Here is a 19450-nt window from a genome sequence, read left to right on the forward strand (position 1 = left end):
CCTCTGCCCTCCAAAGAAAAAGAAAAGGAAAAAGAACCCAAACCCAATCCAGCCTAAGAACCAATCAACCTTAAGGAGATTCTGTATTTCACAAAACTTGAAGCAGGTCACTTTGGGGGGATTTTGTGATGTCATCCAAAATGGGAAATACATAGCTGCATCATAAAAACTGTAGCACAGCAGAAACACTATTTGAATATTCCTCTTAAAAAAGATTTTAAAATGTTTGGCAACACAACCAAATGCTGTGATACCATCAAACATTTTGGACCTGGGGTGAGTTGCAGGCTTTCTCTTGCTTCTTTTTCACAAGCCCTTGGGTTCTTTACAGAACCTCCTGCCATTGCAGGGCTGCCACACCTCTCAAAATACCCTATAAAGGAAGCTGCATAGTAGAACATGCAGATGTTTTCTTGCTGCTGTTGTGGATGGAAAAGGCAGTTGAGACCCTCCTCTTATCCCTTCCTTACCCTCTTTTCCTTAGTCCACATGCTTGAAGTTTAGTTTTGCCACTCTTAAAAGTGCTGTTATCTCAGCAAAAAGGATGAAGTGCAGCTTCCACCCTCTGCACTGCTGGAGCACAAAAATCATGGAAGTAGTACTGTGCTAGATAGTTGGTCAAGGGAGAACACACATCAGAGGCACAGCATGGCGATGCAGCACAGAACAAGACCAGTCATGAAAAGAGGGGTACAACGTATCACAGCCACTGATGTATTGCTGTATCAACCCCTAATAATGCTCGTTTCATGTAAAGTACATGTAGGATGCTACTAGACTATTTTTAACTTGCTTCTTGATAAACAGTTGTTTCAACTATATTCATGAATGGAACATTTCTGCCATAAGATTTAGGTAGTTCACAGTTTTCCCTATATATCTGTCAAGTAAAAGATAATTCCAATGAGCCATTGTACTACTGAAACTGGAGAGAAAAGCAACTATTTCCTAATGGAACCATGCATTACTATGAGGAGTACGTAACTGCATGTAAGTTAGTGTATCAGTCTCCAAAATCCCTGCATAAAAAGGAAAGTTTCAGGGCATTAGAACTTCAGGAGCAAAAGAACTCAGTGATTGAGCACAAAGAATACCAGATAGACTACTGCAAAACTTCGGAGACATACAATTTTCCAATCCAGAAACACCTAGAGCACATGTAGCAAGAATGATGAGACTGTTAAAAAAAACGCCAACAAACAAGGAGTCTTTACAAGTACAATTGAAAATTTATTTTTCTCTTTCTGCATTGAAGTGAGTACATGTTTACACATAATATGACAGAAAAAAAAAAATCATCTGGATACCGACTAAGGTTGTATTTTTCCTTTGTAACACCCCAGAATGTCAGCAGAGAAATAGAAGAAAAGAAAAAACACATAACTTTGGATGGTATATCATCCAGCACCTCCGGTTTTACTGGTGGTTTTTTTTTTCCTTAATATTGGATTAGACCACCCCCACCCCCCTCAAAAACCCACTCACAGCACACTCTTGGCAATAGTCCCTGAACATACCATCCCACCCCACCCCACCCCCCTCCTGCAAACAATTCAGTACATTTTAAAAAACAGGCTCAGTGGCACTTTCTATTTAATATGACTTCAGTAACTTTTTGAAATACAGTGCATCCACACTGCAATTCACTTTGCTGTAAGGCTAACTTAGACATAAGGCAAGCACTACCTTAGCTCTCAAATATTCCATGATAAGACACCCTTAGTACATGTATCTCTGTTAAATGCAGAGATGCCTTGTTTCCCCTTCATTGCTTTTCCTCCTGATCACAAAAGCAATTCAGGGAGATAGTGTGCTATACTCATCACAGATTGCAAGGTACTAAAAAGTTAAAAAGAAACAGCAATGAATAAAAATAAACAGTATTCACATATCCCAAACTTAATTCCATCACTTAAATAATTTCATCTGCAATTACAAAATACATACACTTAAATATCTTTGTAAGATATAATCATCTAAGATATCACAGATTATGATTTGCTTTTGATAATCTAACTGCCCTAACTCCGGCATAAAGATATACCTGGACAGTGTTGCTACCTAGGATGTTTTCCTATTATAATTAATTTTCTTAAATATACAGTAAATTCTCCCTAGCTATTCTGACAGATAGTGCAAATAAAGACATTCTTTGGGTCACAATTTTAAAATATTACCACCAATGCTATCCTCAATTTAACATTGTTTTAGTAAATGAGTAACAAAATATTGTAAGTATACACATTTTCTAACATCTGTTTAACAATGCGTTTTCCTCAGTTACCTTGGCTTAACACAGACCACAAAATATGAATAAGCTACAATACTGCTCACCTATCCAAAAGATATGTTATATTTATACTTAAATAAATATATTTAGAATCCTACCTATAAGTTCCGCATTGCTTTCCATTTGTTATTATCCAATGGCATACTACATCAAATCATGATGACAAAATAACTTTAAAGACAACAAATATCACTTAGAAGTACTGCTCAAAGGCAATGAAATAATGTTTTGAGAACCTATGCACATAAGTTAGGCCTACATAGATCCAGCACACTGTATAATAGAATAGTTCACGCTTCTTTTAGGAATCAACTACTGCTTTGCCCTAGCCAGAGATAAAAAGCTTATCTTAAATATTACCTATCATGTATGTAGCAACATAAAGTGGCCCTGTTTGCTATCTAATGTTGCTTGCTGGTTTTACACGTTTATTTGAAGTTACTGGCACCTGATTGCTAGTTCCATTCGTGGTATTTGTTGCTGAGCCATTCACAACGATGTAATCAACTTTGTTTTCCAATTTCACAAGGCGTTGTAAGATGTCATCCAGAAGAACAGCAATTGTTCTCTTAAGATCAGCTGAAGATAATGGAAAAAACAAATTAGATCCTATTACTTACTACATGTGGAAAAGAACTACTATTTCAACATGTTCACATCTTAAGACTTGCCATCATTCCTACTATACTTTTGGGGAAAGTGCAGATTAGTATACAAGTACAGAATTAAATAGCTGCTTGATTAATATAATTTCTTTGTTATTTTAGGCAAGAAAGATACCGCCATACTAGTGAACTGTGAACGAAGCCAATTAAATACTTGAGTGTAAGAATGAAACCACTAGTTGGAGCATTAGACTAGTGACTATTCAAAGGCAGTATTTCAAATTTCATCCAGACAACAGCACTAGAAAATACCCAGCTGTAACACCTTTTAGTCTTGGACAGCAACAGAATATATTTAAATACTTTCCAACATAAAAAATGTACTTCTTAATAGCTTTCTCTAAATAACAGACCTATCCCACAGAAAAACTGGTATAAGAAAGTATCTTATCACTTCTTACATAGGCTATAAAGCAGGAAAAAAAGTTTCCATATTTAGGCCTATATTGATTGAAAAACAACAGAAAGGACAGTAAAAAAATCTCCCATATTCTGGAACACAAGAACAGTAACAGACATTTCAACAAAAGCTAATTACACTGTTGTCAATGTTCATATCACTACGTCGTCTCAGATTTGGAAAAAATGAACAAACTTACCAGGTTTTACAAGGCATTAAGATCCCCACAACATGCACCAATGCAGACACACACAAGACTCTCCCTACCCCCCCTGCCCCCAATCAGTTCTTAACTAACCAGAAAAACTGGGAAGGAAAACACAGGTATGAAAGCAAAAAGAGGAGTAACCCAGATAAAATAAAACACTAGCAGTAAATTAAAAAAACAAAAAAAAAACCCCCAAAACCCCCCCAAAACTCAGGTCAGTCCCTCTGTCTAAAATTAACTAGATCTTGTTTAGTAATGTCATCTTTGGGGGGAAAAAAAAAAAAAAGAAAAAAGAAAAAAAGAAAAAAAAATTGCTTTACAATTTGAGCCAGAGCAGGGTCTGCTGTCAATGACATGATGTGGGTCATAGTATCATTCTGTGCTCAACAGTCAGAAGGAAGGAATTGTCTACTCAAGTTCTAAGTCTGATGATCAGCATGTAGATCAAAAGTTGACTTAATTTTTTTATTAAACGTCAGACAAAACCTCAGAAGGCAAATCTCATTTGCAAATACACTCTAAGACTTACATAGCAGTAGAAAGCTGCACTACACAAGGGTTTTTTTAAAACAAGTTACACAGAAAAGTAATTACACAGTAAAGGCAGCAAATCCTTGAAGAGGAAAAAAAGGGGAAGGGGGAGAAGAGGGGGAATAAAAGAAAAAGTAGTCTTTTACTCTGGTAAAAAAGTTAAGTTAATGAATGAAAGAATTAAAGGCCAAGACTTTTTGATACTGTCCTTCTCCTCTTGGGTTGCTTCTTGCTCATCTTGTTATCACAGACTTGCGTCCCTGTTCCTGAGCAGCAGAGAAAAGAGTTCAGACACATTTTTGCTGTTTGTTCTTTTACCAGACTGTCTATAAAGAGCATCCTACAACTGGTAGAGCCCACCCTTTTAAGGATTCCTTAAGAAGGCCATCAAAGTACATTAACAAAAAAAAAAAAAAAAAAAAAAGTGAAGATTTATAAGTATTTCTTTTTAAGCCTTGTACTACTCTTACTTTCACAGATACATTTTTTTCCTTTATGTCAGAACACAGGTAGTTTCTTCAAACCTAATTCCTAAGGGATTAACTAGAGCTCATTGCAGCCTTCCCTCAACAGAAGCTACAAGGGACCAGAGTTAAAATTAAGACATTTTTACAGATTTGCTAAAAAGATCTCAAAACTATCTTTTCTGTATTTCAGAAGAAAGGCATCTATTACCAGTCAATACTGGAAACATATTCATCAAGTTAACAGGTAAATCAGACAGAGAGAGATGATGCAGCAAATATTAAAGCTCTCGAGACAAGTAACCTAATGGCTCTAATGGCTACTTCTAAAGCAACGGCAGATTCTGCTAAATTCGTAATTGCCTTGCAGTCTCAAGACTGCAAACTCAACTAGTATGTTGCTTTCCACTGCTTTTTTACTACTTAAAGAGAAGAAAATTAAAGAAATAAAAGCAGAAAGTTAGCAATGAGACACAAGAAGAATCTGGAATGTTAAAGTGACTTAATGTAAAACTGTGTCCCCATATCAAGCACGTGCTTACTCCTCAATAGCTTAAGATGGAGAAAAAGCACAATGTTACTGTTAATCCTGTAAATAACAGTAGTCATATACCTGGAGATACCTAAAAAATTCCTGGAAAACAAAAATCTCATGTCTCAAGCTTGATTTTGCACCCACATCTTAATCTTCAACTTCAGTTAATAAAATCAGTTAATAGAGAGTTTTTTCTCTTAAAGAGCAGTAATATTACTTTTAAAAAGGAAAAAAGTATAACTTTACAGTTTTCAGGGAAAAAAAATATTTTAAAAACTAGTATGTTTTTTTTCTTCTTACCATATCCTGCCATAGAGGCTCCACCGCCACCATTCATTAAATTTTTATTTTCTTCTGCCAGTGCTTTGACATATCTTTTACTTAGATCTAGTATCTGTCCACGCAACTCAGCACTGCTTTGGCGTCTTGGATACTGGAAAGTGTAGCGTAGCAACATCAAACCCCAAATGATTCCAAAAACTAGTAAAAACATACTCAGTTTCTGGGACATATTTTTTCTTGAAAATGTTAGAAACATGTCTGATGAAGGCCACAGGTGTGTCTTAACTTCAAGACAAGTAATTGAACTCGGCTTTGTCAAATTATATTACATATTAAACAAAAACAAGATTTCTATGAAGTGAAAAATCTTCTGGCTGGATCATCTTGAATACATCTTCTCATGCTTTAGTTGGTCTCGATTCCTAAAATTTGTAAAATATCACTTGGTTATTCAAAACTGCTACAGCTGTTGACATCAAGGACAAATACCAGTTTCCAAATGCCGTATTATTGCATAATCTAGCAAACAGTGGTGGATTTGCATCTGCTTAGAGGTGCAGTCATCTTTCTATCTCATCTGTTGTCTATCAGGTTTCCTCTTCTTATTTTTACTGATTTTTACTCTCCAAACATCAAAACTTCTACGCTTCTACAAATCACCTTAAGTATTTTAAATACCGGAATGTGAACTATTAAACCAAAATGCATTTCAAACAAAATGCTGTATCTAGAAGAGACTTGTAAAACACTTATATACAACATTTTGATGAGTTATACACATACATCTACACATAAGAAAAAGATCTTGTGAAATTATTCACTTAATTCCGAATCCTCACTTAGAAGCACAGGGCAACTATAAACCGATAAAATGCAGAACAAAGTTCAAAGTTGGGCATCATTCTCTTCTGGTTTTGTACAGCATTTTTTTTTTTTTGGTGTCTTGCTAATAAATAAATAAAACCAAAATGAACTGGCACATTGCACTCACTTTTAGCATTTTACTACCACTTTAAAAAAGTCTTACCATAGCAGCCAATTCTGATCCCTCAAGATTAAGGCTTCAGGCTTTCCTACCTACAAATGGTAGGAAAGCTTCAACAGTTAAACAACAAATACCCAGACATCTTGAAGCAATGTGAGCCAGACATCTTCAGGGAGCTCTGTATTGGGAGGGGGAAAAAAAATAATATTAAAACAAAACAAAGTGCAGGATTAAAGAGACATTCATTTTCTCGTGGAGTGGCTGAAGTTGAGGGCTTCAAGCCACATGCTTTTAAAACAGAAATACATTTTTAAACCCAACTTGAAGCAATTGTTAGGGAAGAACATAGAACCCACTTCCATTTTATTATAAATGCATACATTTGAATGTCCAATAACTGATTTCAACATACTTTAAAAAAAAAACTTGGTAAGACTCTCACCAAAATGTGTCCCTCTTCTTGTGTTATAAAGACAGTGACGGTAGATGTTCCAGATTCATCATATGTGTATATACATTTACATACGTATCATTGTCTTATTCATTTTCCCCCCTCAAACAAACCAGATCTTTTCAGTCTCTTTACATGTGTATACGACGCATTTCTCATTTTTCAGCCACCTCTGAAACATCTCCAATTATTCAATACTTTTTTGAGAGGGAGTTTCTATTATTTAACATAGTCTGGATAAAGCTACTCATTTTACATAATAGTTACATTTTCCCTGTTACTCCTTGTTCTTGCCACATACTACCCAACATGAGCGCTTTTCAGACTGAAGTTACACGTTTTAATAGAGTTCCCCACCAGACTTTCTATACTGGTACTTAGATCTCTGTTTTTATTAGAATATTGAGGCCAGATTTCTTATCCTGCTAAGCACTCATCTAAACTTAACTCCGCCTCCACGGTATTTTTCATTGCCTCTGCTGACTACTTCAACTGGCCTTATGCCAACACGCCACGCTCTGCTGCAAACACAAGTCTCGCTGCCAGCCGGGCGCCGAGTTGTGCTTGTCGCTTACCCTTCACCTTCGCTCTTCAGATAACCCTCTCGATAGGCAAGCCAACACGACTGATTCAAGTGGCAAATTTTTGAAGTGCTCTAAAATCAACACGCGTATCTGAATTATTCTGAAAATGATCAGTCCAAGGCAGGGGCGATATTAGGACTTGGATACCAAAGTTGCTGTAAAGTAACGAGTTATCGTGTGTAAAAATGCCCTATAGCAACTGCCAGTACATAAAATCTTACTGTTGGGTGTACTAATGTAAGTGGCAATCACAAGTGGATGAGGAATAGCTTACTTTACCTTAACTGCGGGACATGACCATGCACATGGACAGATAGCCAACATGCAATAATTTGAAATCCCACTGTAAATTCAGTGAGATGTACTTTGTTCAAAGAATGTGCTTATCTCCCAAAAACCTGTTTTTAAGACACAATTTTGCCTTAAGTACATAAAGTAACAGAGAAAACAATAAAAACTTATATTCTACAGTTTCAGCACAAGTATTTGAAATTGTGTGGTTAAAGACTTCCTGAAACAGATCCTCCCTAAACATGAGCTAACCAAAATTTCTTTTCCCTAGCTCTTTGCCAAATCCATGGCTCTGCACTCAGACTTTAAAGCATAAACTGCACCTACATCATTATGCATCTACATAATCCCTGAATAGTATCAAATATGATGGAAAACATTTACATATGAGGTCCAGGAGTAGGGTATTCATATGATGGCTCAGAAGATCTAACAGTATCTCTCAAGGAGAGACCACAAGTTTCAACCCCCATTCCCAAAAGTCTACGTTTTATATTATTTTTTTAAATTGTCTGAAAAATAACAAATAGCTCTTGCAGAATTTAAATTAAGTTCCACTTTCCATAGATCTCCAGCTATATCTCATCCTGAAGCATTTAGACAATATCACTACAGAGCTTTGAAGTGGAAATAACTCTGCCATCACGCTGTAAATAAGACCACAAGCCTGGATAAGAGTCCTAGCCAAGAGGAACAGATTGAATAAACTCCCGCCAAGGAGCAGCAGGACTTGCAGACTGGGTCTTTGCCGTGTATATTTGATTCACAGTGCACATGCTGACTCCTGAAACTAACAGAAATCAAGGACTTAACCTGCTGGGCAAATGGCGTAACACCCAAATACTGACACTGGGCAGAGGAACTGGGAGTAAGTGTACCAAAATGAAGGGAAATATTTGTACTGGTCACTTTTCCTATGCATTTTTAGAGGCCATTCGCCCTTAACAAATTCCAGTGTAATTTCAAAGTTCTGGAGATTTGGTCTCCTCTTTCTTCCTGATGCATGTACTTCTAGTGACCCATAACACACTCCGTGCAAGATCCTTCCATGATTACACAGTGTGGAGCAATAATAACAACAACAACAACAACAAAAAAGCAAGCTTATACTTGTGTGATTTGCAAGTAGGAAAAAAAAAAATGTATTGGAGCAGCACGTGTACATATTAGGAAGAAAATAGCACAGTAAATAAGATGGACGGATTGGAATTTTCTCTTACTTCTTGCTGCCCTGAAGGGTCAGGACTACTCTGTACAAACATTATAGTTTAAACAAAACTTGTCCTCAGAATGGACCTTTGTTTTCAGTAATTCAGAGATAATATCCCGTGAGGTAACAACATACATGTAAGAAGGAACACTCTCTCTTGTGATCTTTCTTCTCCCTCATTCTCTCAGCTCCTCCTTGCCCACCACTCCCTGAGCAGGGGAAAAAGGAAGCTGAAACTTCCTTCTTCACACTGACTTAGCCCAGGTAGGAACCCAGGCTTGCCACTCTCCCAACCACAGCTGAAGGGCTTTTGTGGCAAAGGAGGTCAAAGCACTGCAGAGAGCAACAGGAAAAAAGGGCACATCAGAGCTACACCTTGTTGGAATTCCTACCATTCCTAACCTGAGACAGAAGAAAGATGACCATGAAGATGAAGGAGTACAGCCAGAACAAAACTTTAAGATCTGAGGAGGGAAAGAAAAAAAGAAAAACCAAACCCAAAACCACCAAATAAAATAAAACACACACAGGCCCCAAAACCCAACCTCTCCCCCCAGTCAAACAAAACCCCTGACCTGACTATGCAGGTAAAATGGCATTCCAAGACTCCATGAAGAAGACGGTATCTTCCAGATGATCCTTTCAATAGGCAGCCTGAAGTGACTGATTCAGGTGGCAATTTTTCAAAGTTCTTTAAAATCAACACGCATATCTAAATTATTCTGAAAATGACAAGCCCAAGCCAGGGGCAACATTAGAACTTGGAACTACCAGCAATTCCTGAACAGAGGATCTGAGACTAGGTTTGCCTTTCACAGACATAGGGAACTTCGTTTTCCTTCACTGTTGCCACTGCTGATTGTCTAGGAAATGTACTGCCAAAGCCTTCGAATGTGGATTTAACATTGTCCAGCGATACCACAACAAACACTGACATACATCTGGCAACGAAAGCAATGAACTAAAGCACTCATCCTCTCCAAAATAAAATCATGTCTCTATCCTCTGAGCTGTGGTCCAACATCAGTCACATATAAATTATATTGAGTGCATGAAACGAAACGAACAAGGGCCAAAAAAAAGGAACAGAAAAAACATTGTATGTTCTGTAATAAAGCGAAGTTCTATTATTTCTGATGCTACTTACCTAAACAGTAGCATCAGACTTCAGTTTGAACGCTGACCCTTCTCCATGGAAACCAGCCCATACTTAGAAAACATCATACTTGAATTTTGTTGCAAAGTCTTCCTCAGATTCTGCTTTACTTATTCCCAGCAAAACCCAGAGATTATACTCACGTACACACAAAAAAATGCAACAGTTTGTAAGGCAAAGCAATGCCTCATACATCCTCTGAGACGATCTCAGGGTACCATGAAAACAAGGCATGCCCAAATCCTTAAAAGGTTACAACACTCTTTACAGCACTGTCAGTTCTGCTAGTCAGTCAGCTCATGAAAGACCGGTACATATTCGTCATCATTATTCTAGTCTGTCCGAGAGATCCCAGCCTTCCACTAGAAGTGGTTATCGGCATCACCAGGGTAAATTTACAACTGTGCTGCAGAGATGGTGTGTACCATCTAGTTTTGAAAAATGTACAGGACAGACGAACATGATTATTTATAAGAGAAAAAGAAAGCCTCAGGCCTGTCAGGTATTTTTGGTAGTTATTAGTAAGCAGCTTTAGCAAAAAAATAACAGAACAGAGTCAGCAAGAGGTGAAGAACAGAGAAAACTGAAGCCCGAGAATCCCATTCTGTTCAAGGATCAGAAAGACTTTAAGGATAAAGCCAAGAAAAATGCACTGAAAATAGTATTGTTAACATACAGTCCAATAAAGTCACCTCTTTGGTTATGTATTTTGAAAGCCAGAATACCTAATACTAAGGCAGTAGTTCCTCAGTGATACCCTTGAGACCTATATAGGTCTCTAATGAGTATATTAATTAAGTAGCCTTAATAAATGGGAACTTTACTCCATCTATTACTTACTACCATAATACTTATCTGTTCCTCACTGCCAAATTATGATCAACAACAATGTAACACAGTGAATTCAAAAGCAAGTTTGGCTTTGTGATCAATTATTATTACTATTATTATTATTAACCGTACAAACACAAGAAGTGATTTATCAAGACAGAGATTAAAAAGAAAAAAAAAAAAGCCAGATATAGTCATAGGAGACTGCACCCAACTACAAACAGAGAATGGGAAAAAAAAAATAATCTTGTAACAGAACAGACAGCAGACAGAAATTAGGACAGTACAAATAAAAGCTGACATTAATAATTACTATAAAATAATTGTACAGTACAAAATTAGAATTTATTACAATCTCAGTGGGAACATAACAAGTTTATGAAATTATTAAGGACTTGGAATTAACATAGTAAAATTATGTCTATACAAGAAATTTCTATTAAATTCATGGCAGCAAACATATCTCAGTACAGTGAGGGTACTGTATTAGTGAACAATAAGCTGTGAACAGGCATAATGATTCCTCACTGGAATAGCCAAGGAACATTTCAAGAAGACAAAAATCACAGGGCATTACAGAATACCAGGAAATATTTCCACAGTTCCGTCAGCTCTATCCCATTAGTTTTCTTTTTTGCATCTATTTAGAGTGTGCTCCCCCTCAGCCCATTTACCTCTGTGACCTCCAGAATCTTTTGTTTTCTGATTTTCCAACAGAAAACTTTGAGCATCACAGTCACTCAGCTGACAGACATCGCGCTGATCATTCTGAGAGCAGACAGGCTAGTTCTATGTTATTTGGAAACCTATCAGCACAGTCGCTGTGCAGCAATGAAAATGGGAAGTCTAAAGAATGACTGACACACACACAAAAAGCATAGAACATATATTCACTGACCATTTCATCTCTGAAGACAGGATAATGAAAAGAGTACCTAAAAGCCCAGAAGCTATGTGCTGAGACTTTCTGGAACACCAAAAATTATGTCTGCATTCTGGTAATTTGCAGTCTTAGATGACTATCATTTTGGCAGTAGGAGAAAAATCTGTATGAGGTGCAGCTAACAAACAGGTACCCCAAAAAGTTAAGTATATCCTGTTACACAGGACCATGATTCCTGGCAATACACAGAAACTTCAGTTCTGCATTCCTACACATAACACAAACTCCCTCTAACAAATCATCTTACCCACATCATTCATATTTAAAACTCATGCCCAAGGAAGAATCACATTCCTTATGTTTTTAAGAGCACATGAGTTCTTGAAAAAATGCCAATAAAACCATCTTTCTGTACTTGCACATCTGTACTGGTGACTTTTGCAGACCAACACTGCCCTTTCGTTCCCAGGTTCATTCAGACAGCTGCATAGCACCATAAAATAGCAGAATATTCTACTCGGAAGCAAACAATTAACAGCAATGCATGTCCCCAGACAAGTGAAACCATATTTGAGCTGTCTTTTGATGAGATCGACTCTCAGCATTTTAAGTATTCCTATTATTGATGCTGTAAAATTTGCTCAACAGAAAAATATCACTAGCAAAAAGGGAAAAGAGAAGGATACCCTACTGACAAAACCTCAGCAATGCCCAAAACAACAGAGCCCATCAAAATGCTGTACCTGTGTGCTGATGAGACTTGAGGGTCTTTCAAGACTGCATCATAGGTAAGTTGATAGAAGAGAGAATTTATACTAATACCTGCCAGTCTCAAGTGAAAAGAACAGCATTATACAACACACTGCCATCTTACAAATAGGTAAGAAGGCATACTTCTGGGCGGGGGGGAAGCCTGCCCTATCAGTATGACAGCTGCTGGACTCCCGGTTTTAGCAGTTCTGTACCACTTTTGGAACACACTGCCAAAGGAGTCCGCCTAGTGCTTGGTGCCTTTTCCAGGACATCTATCTTTATACCTTCTCCCACAGCATATGTTCCTTCATTCCCTGCCTCTGCGTGCCCCAGACTTGCAATTACCAAGGAATGCTGGGAAGAAAAAAAATTATCCCTTTGCCTGTCTTTCAGGGAATACCTTTAATAGCTATTCCAAGTAACATCATAGAAAGACATGAGGTTTAAGGGAATAGCAAAAATGGCTAACTACCAAGAATACCTATTCTTCTACAGTGCTGCAACAAAGAAAGAAGAAAATCTTGTGTGCTCCCACCACTCCCCGTCTCTCAATGCAGCCAAAGGGTATCTGGGCCAACAAAAGTCACGGCTCACCAAGCAGATATTGTCACTGCTGACAAATTGCTGAGACTACCTCAAACATATCTTAAACCAGGAACAGTTTTACCTCCTACAGGCTTCTGAGAACAGCACACAACCAATTTGTTTTGTAGCTGGACTTTTGAGTTGAAAGCAAAAACATACCGCTTTAAACTTGAAAACCCACACGTAAGTTCACAGTGGCTCTGGTATATAACCATCTGAGTGCCCAAACACTAGATTACCTTTTGTATTTCAATATTTTAGAAATAATGGTGATTTGTTTCTATTTTGAATGCATGTAGTCCTATTTGGACTGTTTATATTTTACACCGTCTGCCTACAATTGTTTTTACTTTGCATTATGTCTAAGGAGTCTACTTAAGTACTTTTTGGTACCTTAAAGTATCCTGTCGTTTTGGGGGTTTTTTGTTGTTTTTTTTTTTTTTGAGTATTCGCCCCCCTTTTATTTTGCCTACTACTGTCAGTGAATGCTTTTAAAACAGCCATTTAAAAACAGAAATTCTTTGTTCCTTGCCTGTGGGCAGTCAGCCAAGATTCAAGATTTTGAGAGGGGAAATGACTTGGCAAGGGTTGTGAAGAAAATTAAAGAAAGCAGATATCAATGGGGACAGTATATTATACTTGCTGAAGTTCCCCTCCTCCCACTGGGTCCATCTGGGCCTCAAAACATTTCTATATCTCTGTATCAGCTTCTTAGGGGGGAAAAAAACATTTAAAAAAAATCATCTCAGCTTCATTCCATCTGGGACACTTTTCTTTTTTTCCTTTATGCTTTCTTGCTGCCATTCAGGTCCCAGTAGGACCCTTGCTCATATGAACCACAGTTGTGACAGAGCATGAAGTACCTTCTTAGCCTCTCACTTCCCGATAAGATTGCCACAATTTTTTCATTGCAGCTGAACACTAGGCTATGTCAAGCACCCCCTTGCAAAGTCCTAACTAGTACCTCTACTCCCTTGTGAAATTTCACAGCTGTGTTTGCACCACTCTTTCCAAAGCCCCTAGTGACTCCAAAACTTCCTTCTGAGATGATAATGTTTAGCTAATTTTAGCTAGTTTTACAGAAAGCCATACCTGCAAGATCATGAGTGTAGGCTACTGAGAAGACAGGGATTTTCACTGAACGTTTTAAAGACAACTAAAAGGAAGGGGGTTGTCATTAAAGAGAACAAAAAGGAGAGGGGAGGGTGGAGTCAGCTAACAAAGTGATGGCTGCAATGGTGGAGATTGCCACTGCAGAATTGGTCATACATGTACACACAGTCCAGCATCCACACAGACACTATTCCCACAGAACAGTAACAAAAAAGAGGGCAGAGGAAGAATTTAACTTGCCTGGTTTTACTTCAAGAAACCTGCAGAATTCAAACTGAGTACAGATGTGTACAAGGTGTCCACCAAAAGTATATTTCAGTGGTAAAACTACAATACAGACAGGGCCTCAGATTCACGCTCCCTCCCAGGAGGCTGATCCAGTTGAAGATTTTAGAAAAATAACACTGGAGGCAATGTTAAAAGACAGATTAAGTTCTTTTCTTCTACATCTTTTATTATTTCTAGATTGACTTGTCAGTTATCTCAGCATAGCAAGGGTATGACAGACAGTAGTTAACCATAGCACCACAGTGGTGTGCATTACAAAATATTTTATTGATAAAATTAAGCAGAAGGTACCCAGAAATTTAACTGGATTATTTATATCATGGTAGCCTCTTATTTCTTCGCTATTACTGAAAAGACCAATTTCAGTGGAATAAGTTTTAAGTCCTCTTGTCTAGGCCTCTAGTCTAGGCCCTGTTTTACGTAAGCCAAGTACCCATTTAGTTCTGAGCAATCCAAAATGAATCTTTTAAATTACATAGCCAAATGGTAATATAATTTTTTTTTAAAGTTGACAATCATAAAAGAAAATTTAAGAGACTATTATTAATGCTCAGTTGAGGATACTCAGCCCACCTAATAGTACAAGTTTTCAATCACAGGTGAAAGAGCTTGTCAAATAACAAATACTATATAAAGTACATTTTAGCAGTAAACTTGTACCAGCGCAAAACACATTCATTTGAATGACTGAGCTCTGCAAATTTTTGACAGCTACTACAAACAATTTAATGGCTATTTTTGACACTTGCTAGTCTTCAGATATGTTGACTACACAGCTGAGAATTTAAGCTGACAGCATGCATTTATCCTACTTACAGTTTGGGCAAAATACAGGAACAAGTGCCCTGAACTATTCTTGGAGAAGGTACAAGTGATCATGAACTCCAGGGGCAGTATTTTACTTTTAGCAGTTAAATGACGTCCAATCCCCAAGCTAAATCACAATACATGATTAGCTAATACCAATGCCTCCTTCAAGAAGCTAAAAGCCAAAAGGAGTCTCTAAAAGCAGAGACTACAAAAGCTTTAAAAAAAAAAAAAGAAGTCGCTTTATTTCCAACTGTAAAAGCTTTAGGAAAAAGACCTATTTACGAGACCAAAGGAATTCCAACATAATTGCTTAATCCTCTGGAGTTATCAAGTACCTGAAATAAATTATTAAACAATTATATATTGTAAGACATAAAATAACAAAAAGAGGCCAGAATAATTTAGGCTTTATACACATGGGTATCTAGCAGTCAAAACTGGAACAAAGGTAACAACAAATTAACAAATTTCCACAATTTAGCTAAAACTGCCATCGCTCCTCTTCTGACACTAGAACAAGATGCTACTTACAATATATTATCATCTTCATATTGTCTCCTTTCTTTGATACTTTCATGAAACAACAATTCATAACATTTCTTCCAAAATAAACACTACATCACAATTAGAACAAATCACATGCATGCTTAGCTATTACATTCAGCATGTTCATATTCTGAAGGTTCCATAAAAAGTCACAATTCCTACAAAGCTCACTTTTCACAGTGGAAAAACTGCCCCCCCCCCCCCCATTCACCCACTGAGGGGGCAAAACAACAACCAAAAAAACCCAGTTGTTCACCTGATCTAAACTGCACTAAAGAAACTCCTCATCATGTCATAGGACAGAATAAAAATTCTATCTGCTTTGCTTTGTGGCACACAAACACAGAAATTACACTCCATACTACCTATCAGTATCTTTTAGATGACAAGATACATGAAAGAGAACTTACAGGATGCTACCACGTTAGATTAGGAAACTGAAAAGTAAGTTTATTAATAATGAATGATTAACAGAGCTACAGAAGTAAGATAGAGATAAGAGGACGTTATAAACATTTACAGAAATAAATTTAATGGAAGATTAAAAATGTAGTTAAAATATCATCAGATGTTACATATAAAAGCAATTTCACTGTATTGTAAGAAGGTAGCATTATTCCACAACTCTTGCTGTCAGTAAATTTCATATAGTATAATCTCCTAAAATTAAAACAAATGCTTTGCCCATTATTTTTTTTTATGCAAACTTGTTAGTGCCAGGAGATCACTTAACCTAATATTATTGAGGACCCTGCCTTTGCTCGAATACGGATTAAACAAACATTTTTTTTCTTCCTTCTAAGTTCCATCACATCATTGTAAGCACGTTTTGCCTCCTTGAAAGTTAGGTCCTTACAGCACAAGAAAGACATCAATCTTGCAGAGTCACTGCAGTCATAGTTTATGACAGGAAGGCCACTGCAAATGAAGGAGACCAGAAAACCCTCCTTTCCTTCACTGCTTCCTCACCATCCAAGGACACTGCATCACAGCCCTGGAAAACGGTTACCCAGCCGAAGGGACCCTTCGGCCACGGCGGGCAGCAGAACACACCGTCCCCACGAACCCGTAAGAGGGGCCTGCAGCAACACCGCCAGGAGCCGCCAGCAAGACCCGCGCTGGCGCCGATAACCAGCGCCTGCAGAGCGGGAAGGAACCGACCCGCAGGCAGCACCGAGCGCTCCGGCAGCCCGACAGCACCACCCGCTGCGGAAGGACAAGCGCGGGGACGGAGGGAAAGCTGACGGCTGCACAAGCGCCGGCGGGGGGGGGGGGGCAGAAGCACGGCCGAACCCAGGATGATAAACCTGTCCCGAAGCAGGGGGCAAGCCTGAGCGGGAGAACAAAGCGGGGCGCTCAGGCGAGGTGAAAACCTGGGTTTGCCTGGCAGCCGCAGCCAGGCCGCGGCAACCCGGCTCCCCTGCTCGCACACTGCTCGGCTCCCCCCTCGCCAGCCCCGGCCGAGCCTGGCGCCTCTCCCCCCGCCCGGCGGGGCCGCCCCGTCTCCCCACAGGGACTGCCGGGCCTCCACCACCCTCACGCCGCCCCCACTCAGCAGAAGGCCTTTCCGCGCCCCTTCCCCAGCCAAGGGGCAGGTACAGCCCTTCCACACACCCAGCTCCGATCTGCCGCCCGGCACGGCGCCTAGAGGAGAACGGGGCGGCCCCTTGGCGGAGCCCCCCGGCAGCCCCGCGCTACCTCCGCTCCCGACCCCCAGCCGTCTGACAGGCACCGCTCGCTCCGCTTCCGCTCAGCCTCGCCTCGCCACGCCTCGCCTCGCGTCGCACCACCTGAGACCCCGCCCCTTCTCCCCCCGCCGGTCAAGCGGGCTGCCGCAACACCCCACCCCCCCCGCGCTGCCTGGGGCGCATGCGCAGCCGGGAGCTTGACTCCCCCCCCCCCCCCCCCCTTCCCCCGCTTCCCGCCGTTGGCGGTGGTGCGCGCGAGAGGCGGGAGCGTGAGGGACGCCGGCCGTGGCCGGTCGCCGGCGGGCGAGGGGCCTCGCTGGGGGCGAGGAGGCTTGGCCGCAGGGCCCTCGGTCGCAGGGCCGCCGCCAGGCCGGCGGGGAGGGCCGCAGCGCGTTGTCGAGGAGCGAGGCAGGCTGTGTGGGGCCGGGAGGGCAGTACGTAATTGCAGGCCTGGTAGTGTTTGCTGGAAACACTGACGGCCGGGCTCCAAACAGGAACCCCCGGGGAAGCTGGAAAGCTGCGTGGCCGTGGCTGTCAATTCCCGTTGACGTTCATAACCAAGGATTACCTTCAGAGATACAAACCGGGAACGGTGTCGTTTCTGCCCTCTAACGGCGTAAGTGAATTTTGTTAGTGGCCTCAGAAGTGAGTGCTGTTCCTCAGCTGCATAAGCTGGACTGTTCGTGGCTGGGACAGTACGTAAACTCCCACCGTGATAGTCACGTCAACAAAATCCATTGTGGGTATAGGACTGTGCTAGCAAGCTACCTCAGGCTCTTCCTGCAAGGTGATACTTAAAGGAAGTTGGTATCAATTAACTAAAGGTGAACATAAGGGCACTTTAAACAGCTGTAGTGTTGCCAGTGTTCAGGAGTTATCTGTTTTTCACCCTAGCTCAATCCCTTCAGGATTGTCCCTACCTAGACAAGCTGAGGTACCAGTTACAGGTCAGGTGTTGCAGGTGGGTGTAGGGGAAGGTTCCGTTTGCAACACTGCACCCTCTGTAAAATACAACACAGTTACAGCAAGCATTGTCCTGGCAGCTTGCTGATCCCACCACCGCTCTACCTCCCCATCGGTTACCCACACACCTGCACTGTGCTGCAGCTTTCCCTCCCTTCCAAGGTGTGTCAGAGGCTACCTGGCTCCTCTCCGGTTTTCAACGTTTTTTTCTGCACAGATTAGATGCAGGAAAATTCAGCATTTTAATCTCATGCTCTAATAGAAAAAAAGGATGTTGATACATCGGAGGGGTTAGTGGCCAAGACCTAAGTAGATAGATAAAACTGTTGGCAGGTGGTATCATGTCAGCCAATCAGTTGCATATAAAACTTTTCTAATGTTGGCTAGTTTGCAGCCCCTTATTTCAGAGTCCTGTGAAACATATTTTGGGATTTTTCTTTTTTCTTTTCATGTCAGTCTGGAAAATACTGGTGTTCACCTGAGAATTTAAATTTGAGAAAATTAGGCAATTGTTGAATTGAATGGAAGGCTGTATTCCCACAAAGAATTCAGAAGAAGCTGCAGTAAAGGAATTATATATTTGATTATGCAATCCATCCCATGGACAAAAGTCTTTTGCTGAATTATACAATGTTGAATGAGGACAGGCAAAAAAATAAAAACTGAAATATTTGATAAGTGAGCTTTCGAGTGAACAGATTGACTGTTTATTGTGCAACACCAATGAAATTGTTGCTAGAAGCATGTTCTAAAGCAGAATCACATCGGATTCTGTGGGTATTTTCTCATGAAGATTTCCTCTTGAAAAGATCAAAACCAGATGGTCTGAAACAGACTCCACGTAACAAAAGTACTGCAGCTATTTACTGCCATTTATTACTGTACTATTTGCTCAGTGATTAATCCTCTGTTTTCACAGACGTGCGCTGAACAGCTGT

At 39.9% G+C, this 19450-nt stretch overlaps 1 protein-coding gene across 4 annotated transcripts; it reads right to left on the minus strand.

Annotated features, from left to right (window-relative positions):
• Positions 1–1209: 1209 nt before the first annotated feature.
• On the minus strand, positions 1210–17661 carry CCDC126 (coiled-coil domain containing 126). Of its 4 annotated transcripts, none has more exons than XM_069773265.1 (4): positions 17560–17661; positions 6403–6538; positions 5394–5797; positions 1210–2869 (listed from the first exon to the last, which is right to left on the minus strand). In XM_069773265.1, the coding sequence occupies exons 3-4, from the start codon at positions 5629–5631 to the stop codon at positions 2688–2690; spliced, it is 420 nt and encodes a 139-aa protein (XP_069629366.1). In that variant the 5' UTR covers positions 5632–5797; positions 6403–6538; positions 17560–17661; the 3' UTR covers positions 1210–2687. The 4 variants fall into 4 exon arrangements, with proteins under 4 accessions (XP_069629366.1, XP_069629371.1, XP_069629386.1 ...); XM_069773270.1 differs by having other exon boundaries at positions 17476–17598; XM_069773285.1 differs by lacking the exon at positions 17560–17661 and adding an exon at positions 16831–17302.
• Positions 17662–19450: the final 1789 nt, after the last annotated feature.

Source organism: Haliaeetus albicilla, chromosome 2 (genome assembly GCF_947461875.1).
Source record: "Haliaeetus albicilla chromosome 2, bHalAlb1.1, whole genome shotgun sequence".
NCBI classification, from domain to species: Eukaryota; Metazoa; Chordata; class Aves; order Accipitriformes; family Accipitridae; genus Haliaeetus; species Haliaeetus albicilla.

What these genes read in the sequence shown, in the direction of transcription:
- CCDC126 (XM_069773265.1), bottom strand. Translation starts at nt 5,631, where the DNA reads ATGTTTCTAACATTTTCAAGAAAAAATATGTCCCAGAAACTGAGTATG. An exon ending in AGCCTCTATGGCAGGATATG is followed by an intron (nt 2,870 to 5,393) that starts GTAAGAAGAAAA and finishes CATTATCTTCAG; the next exon opens with CTGATCTTAAGAGAACAATT.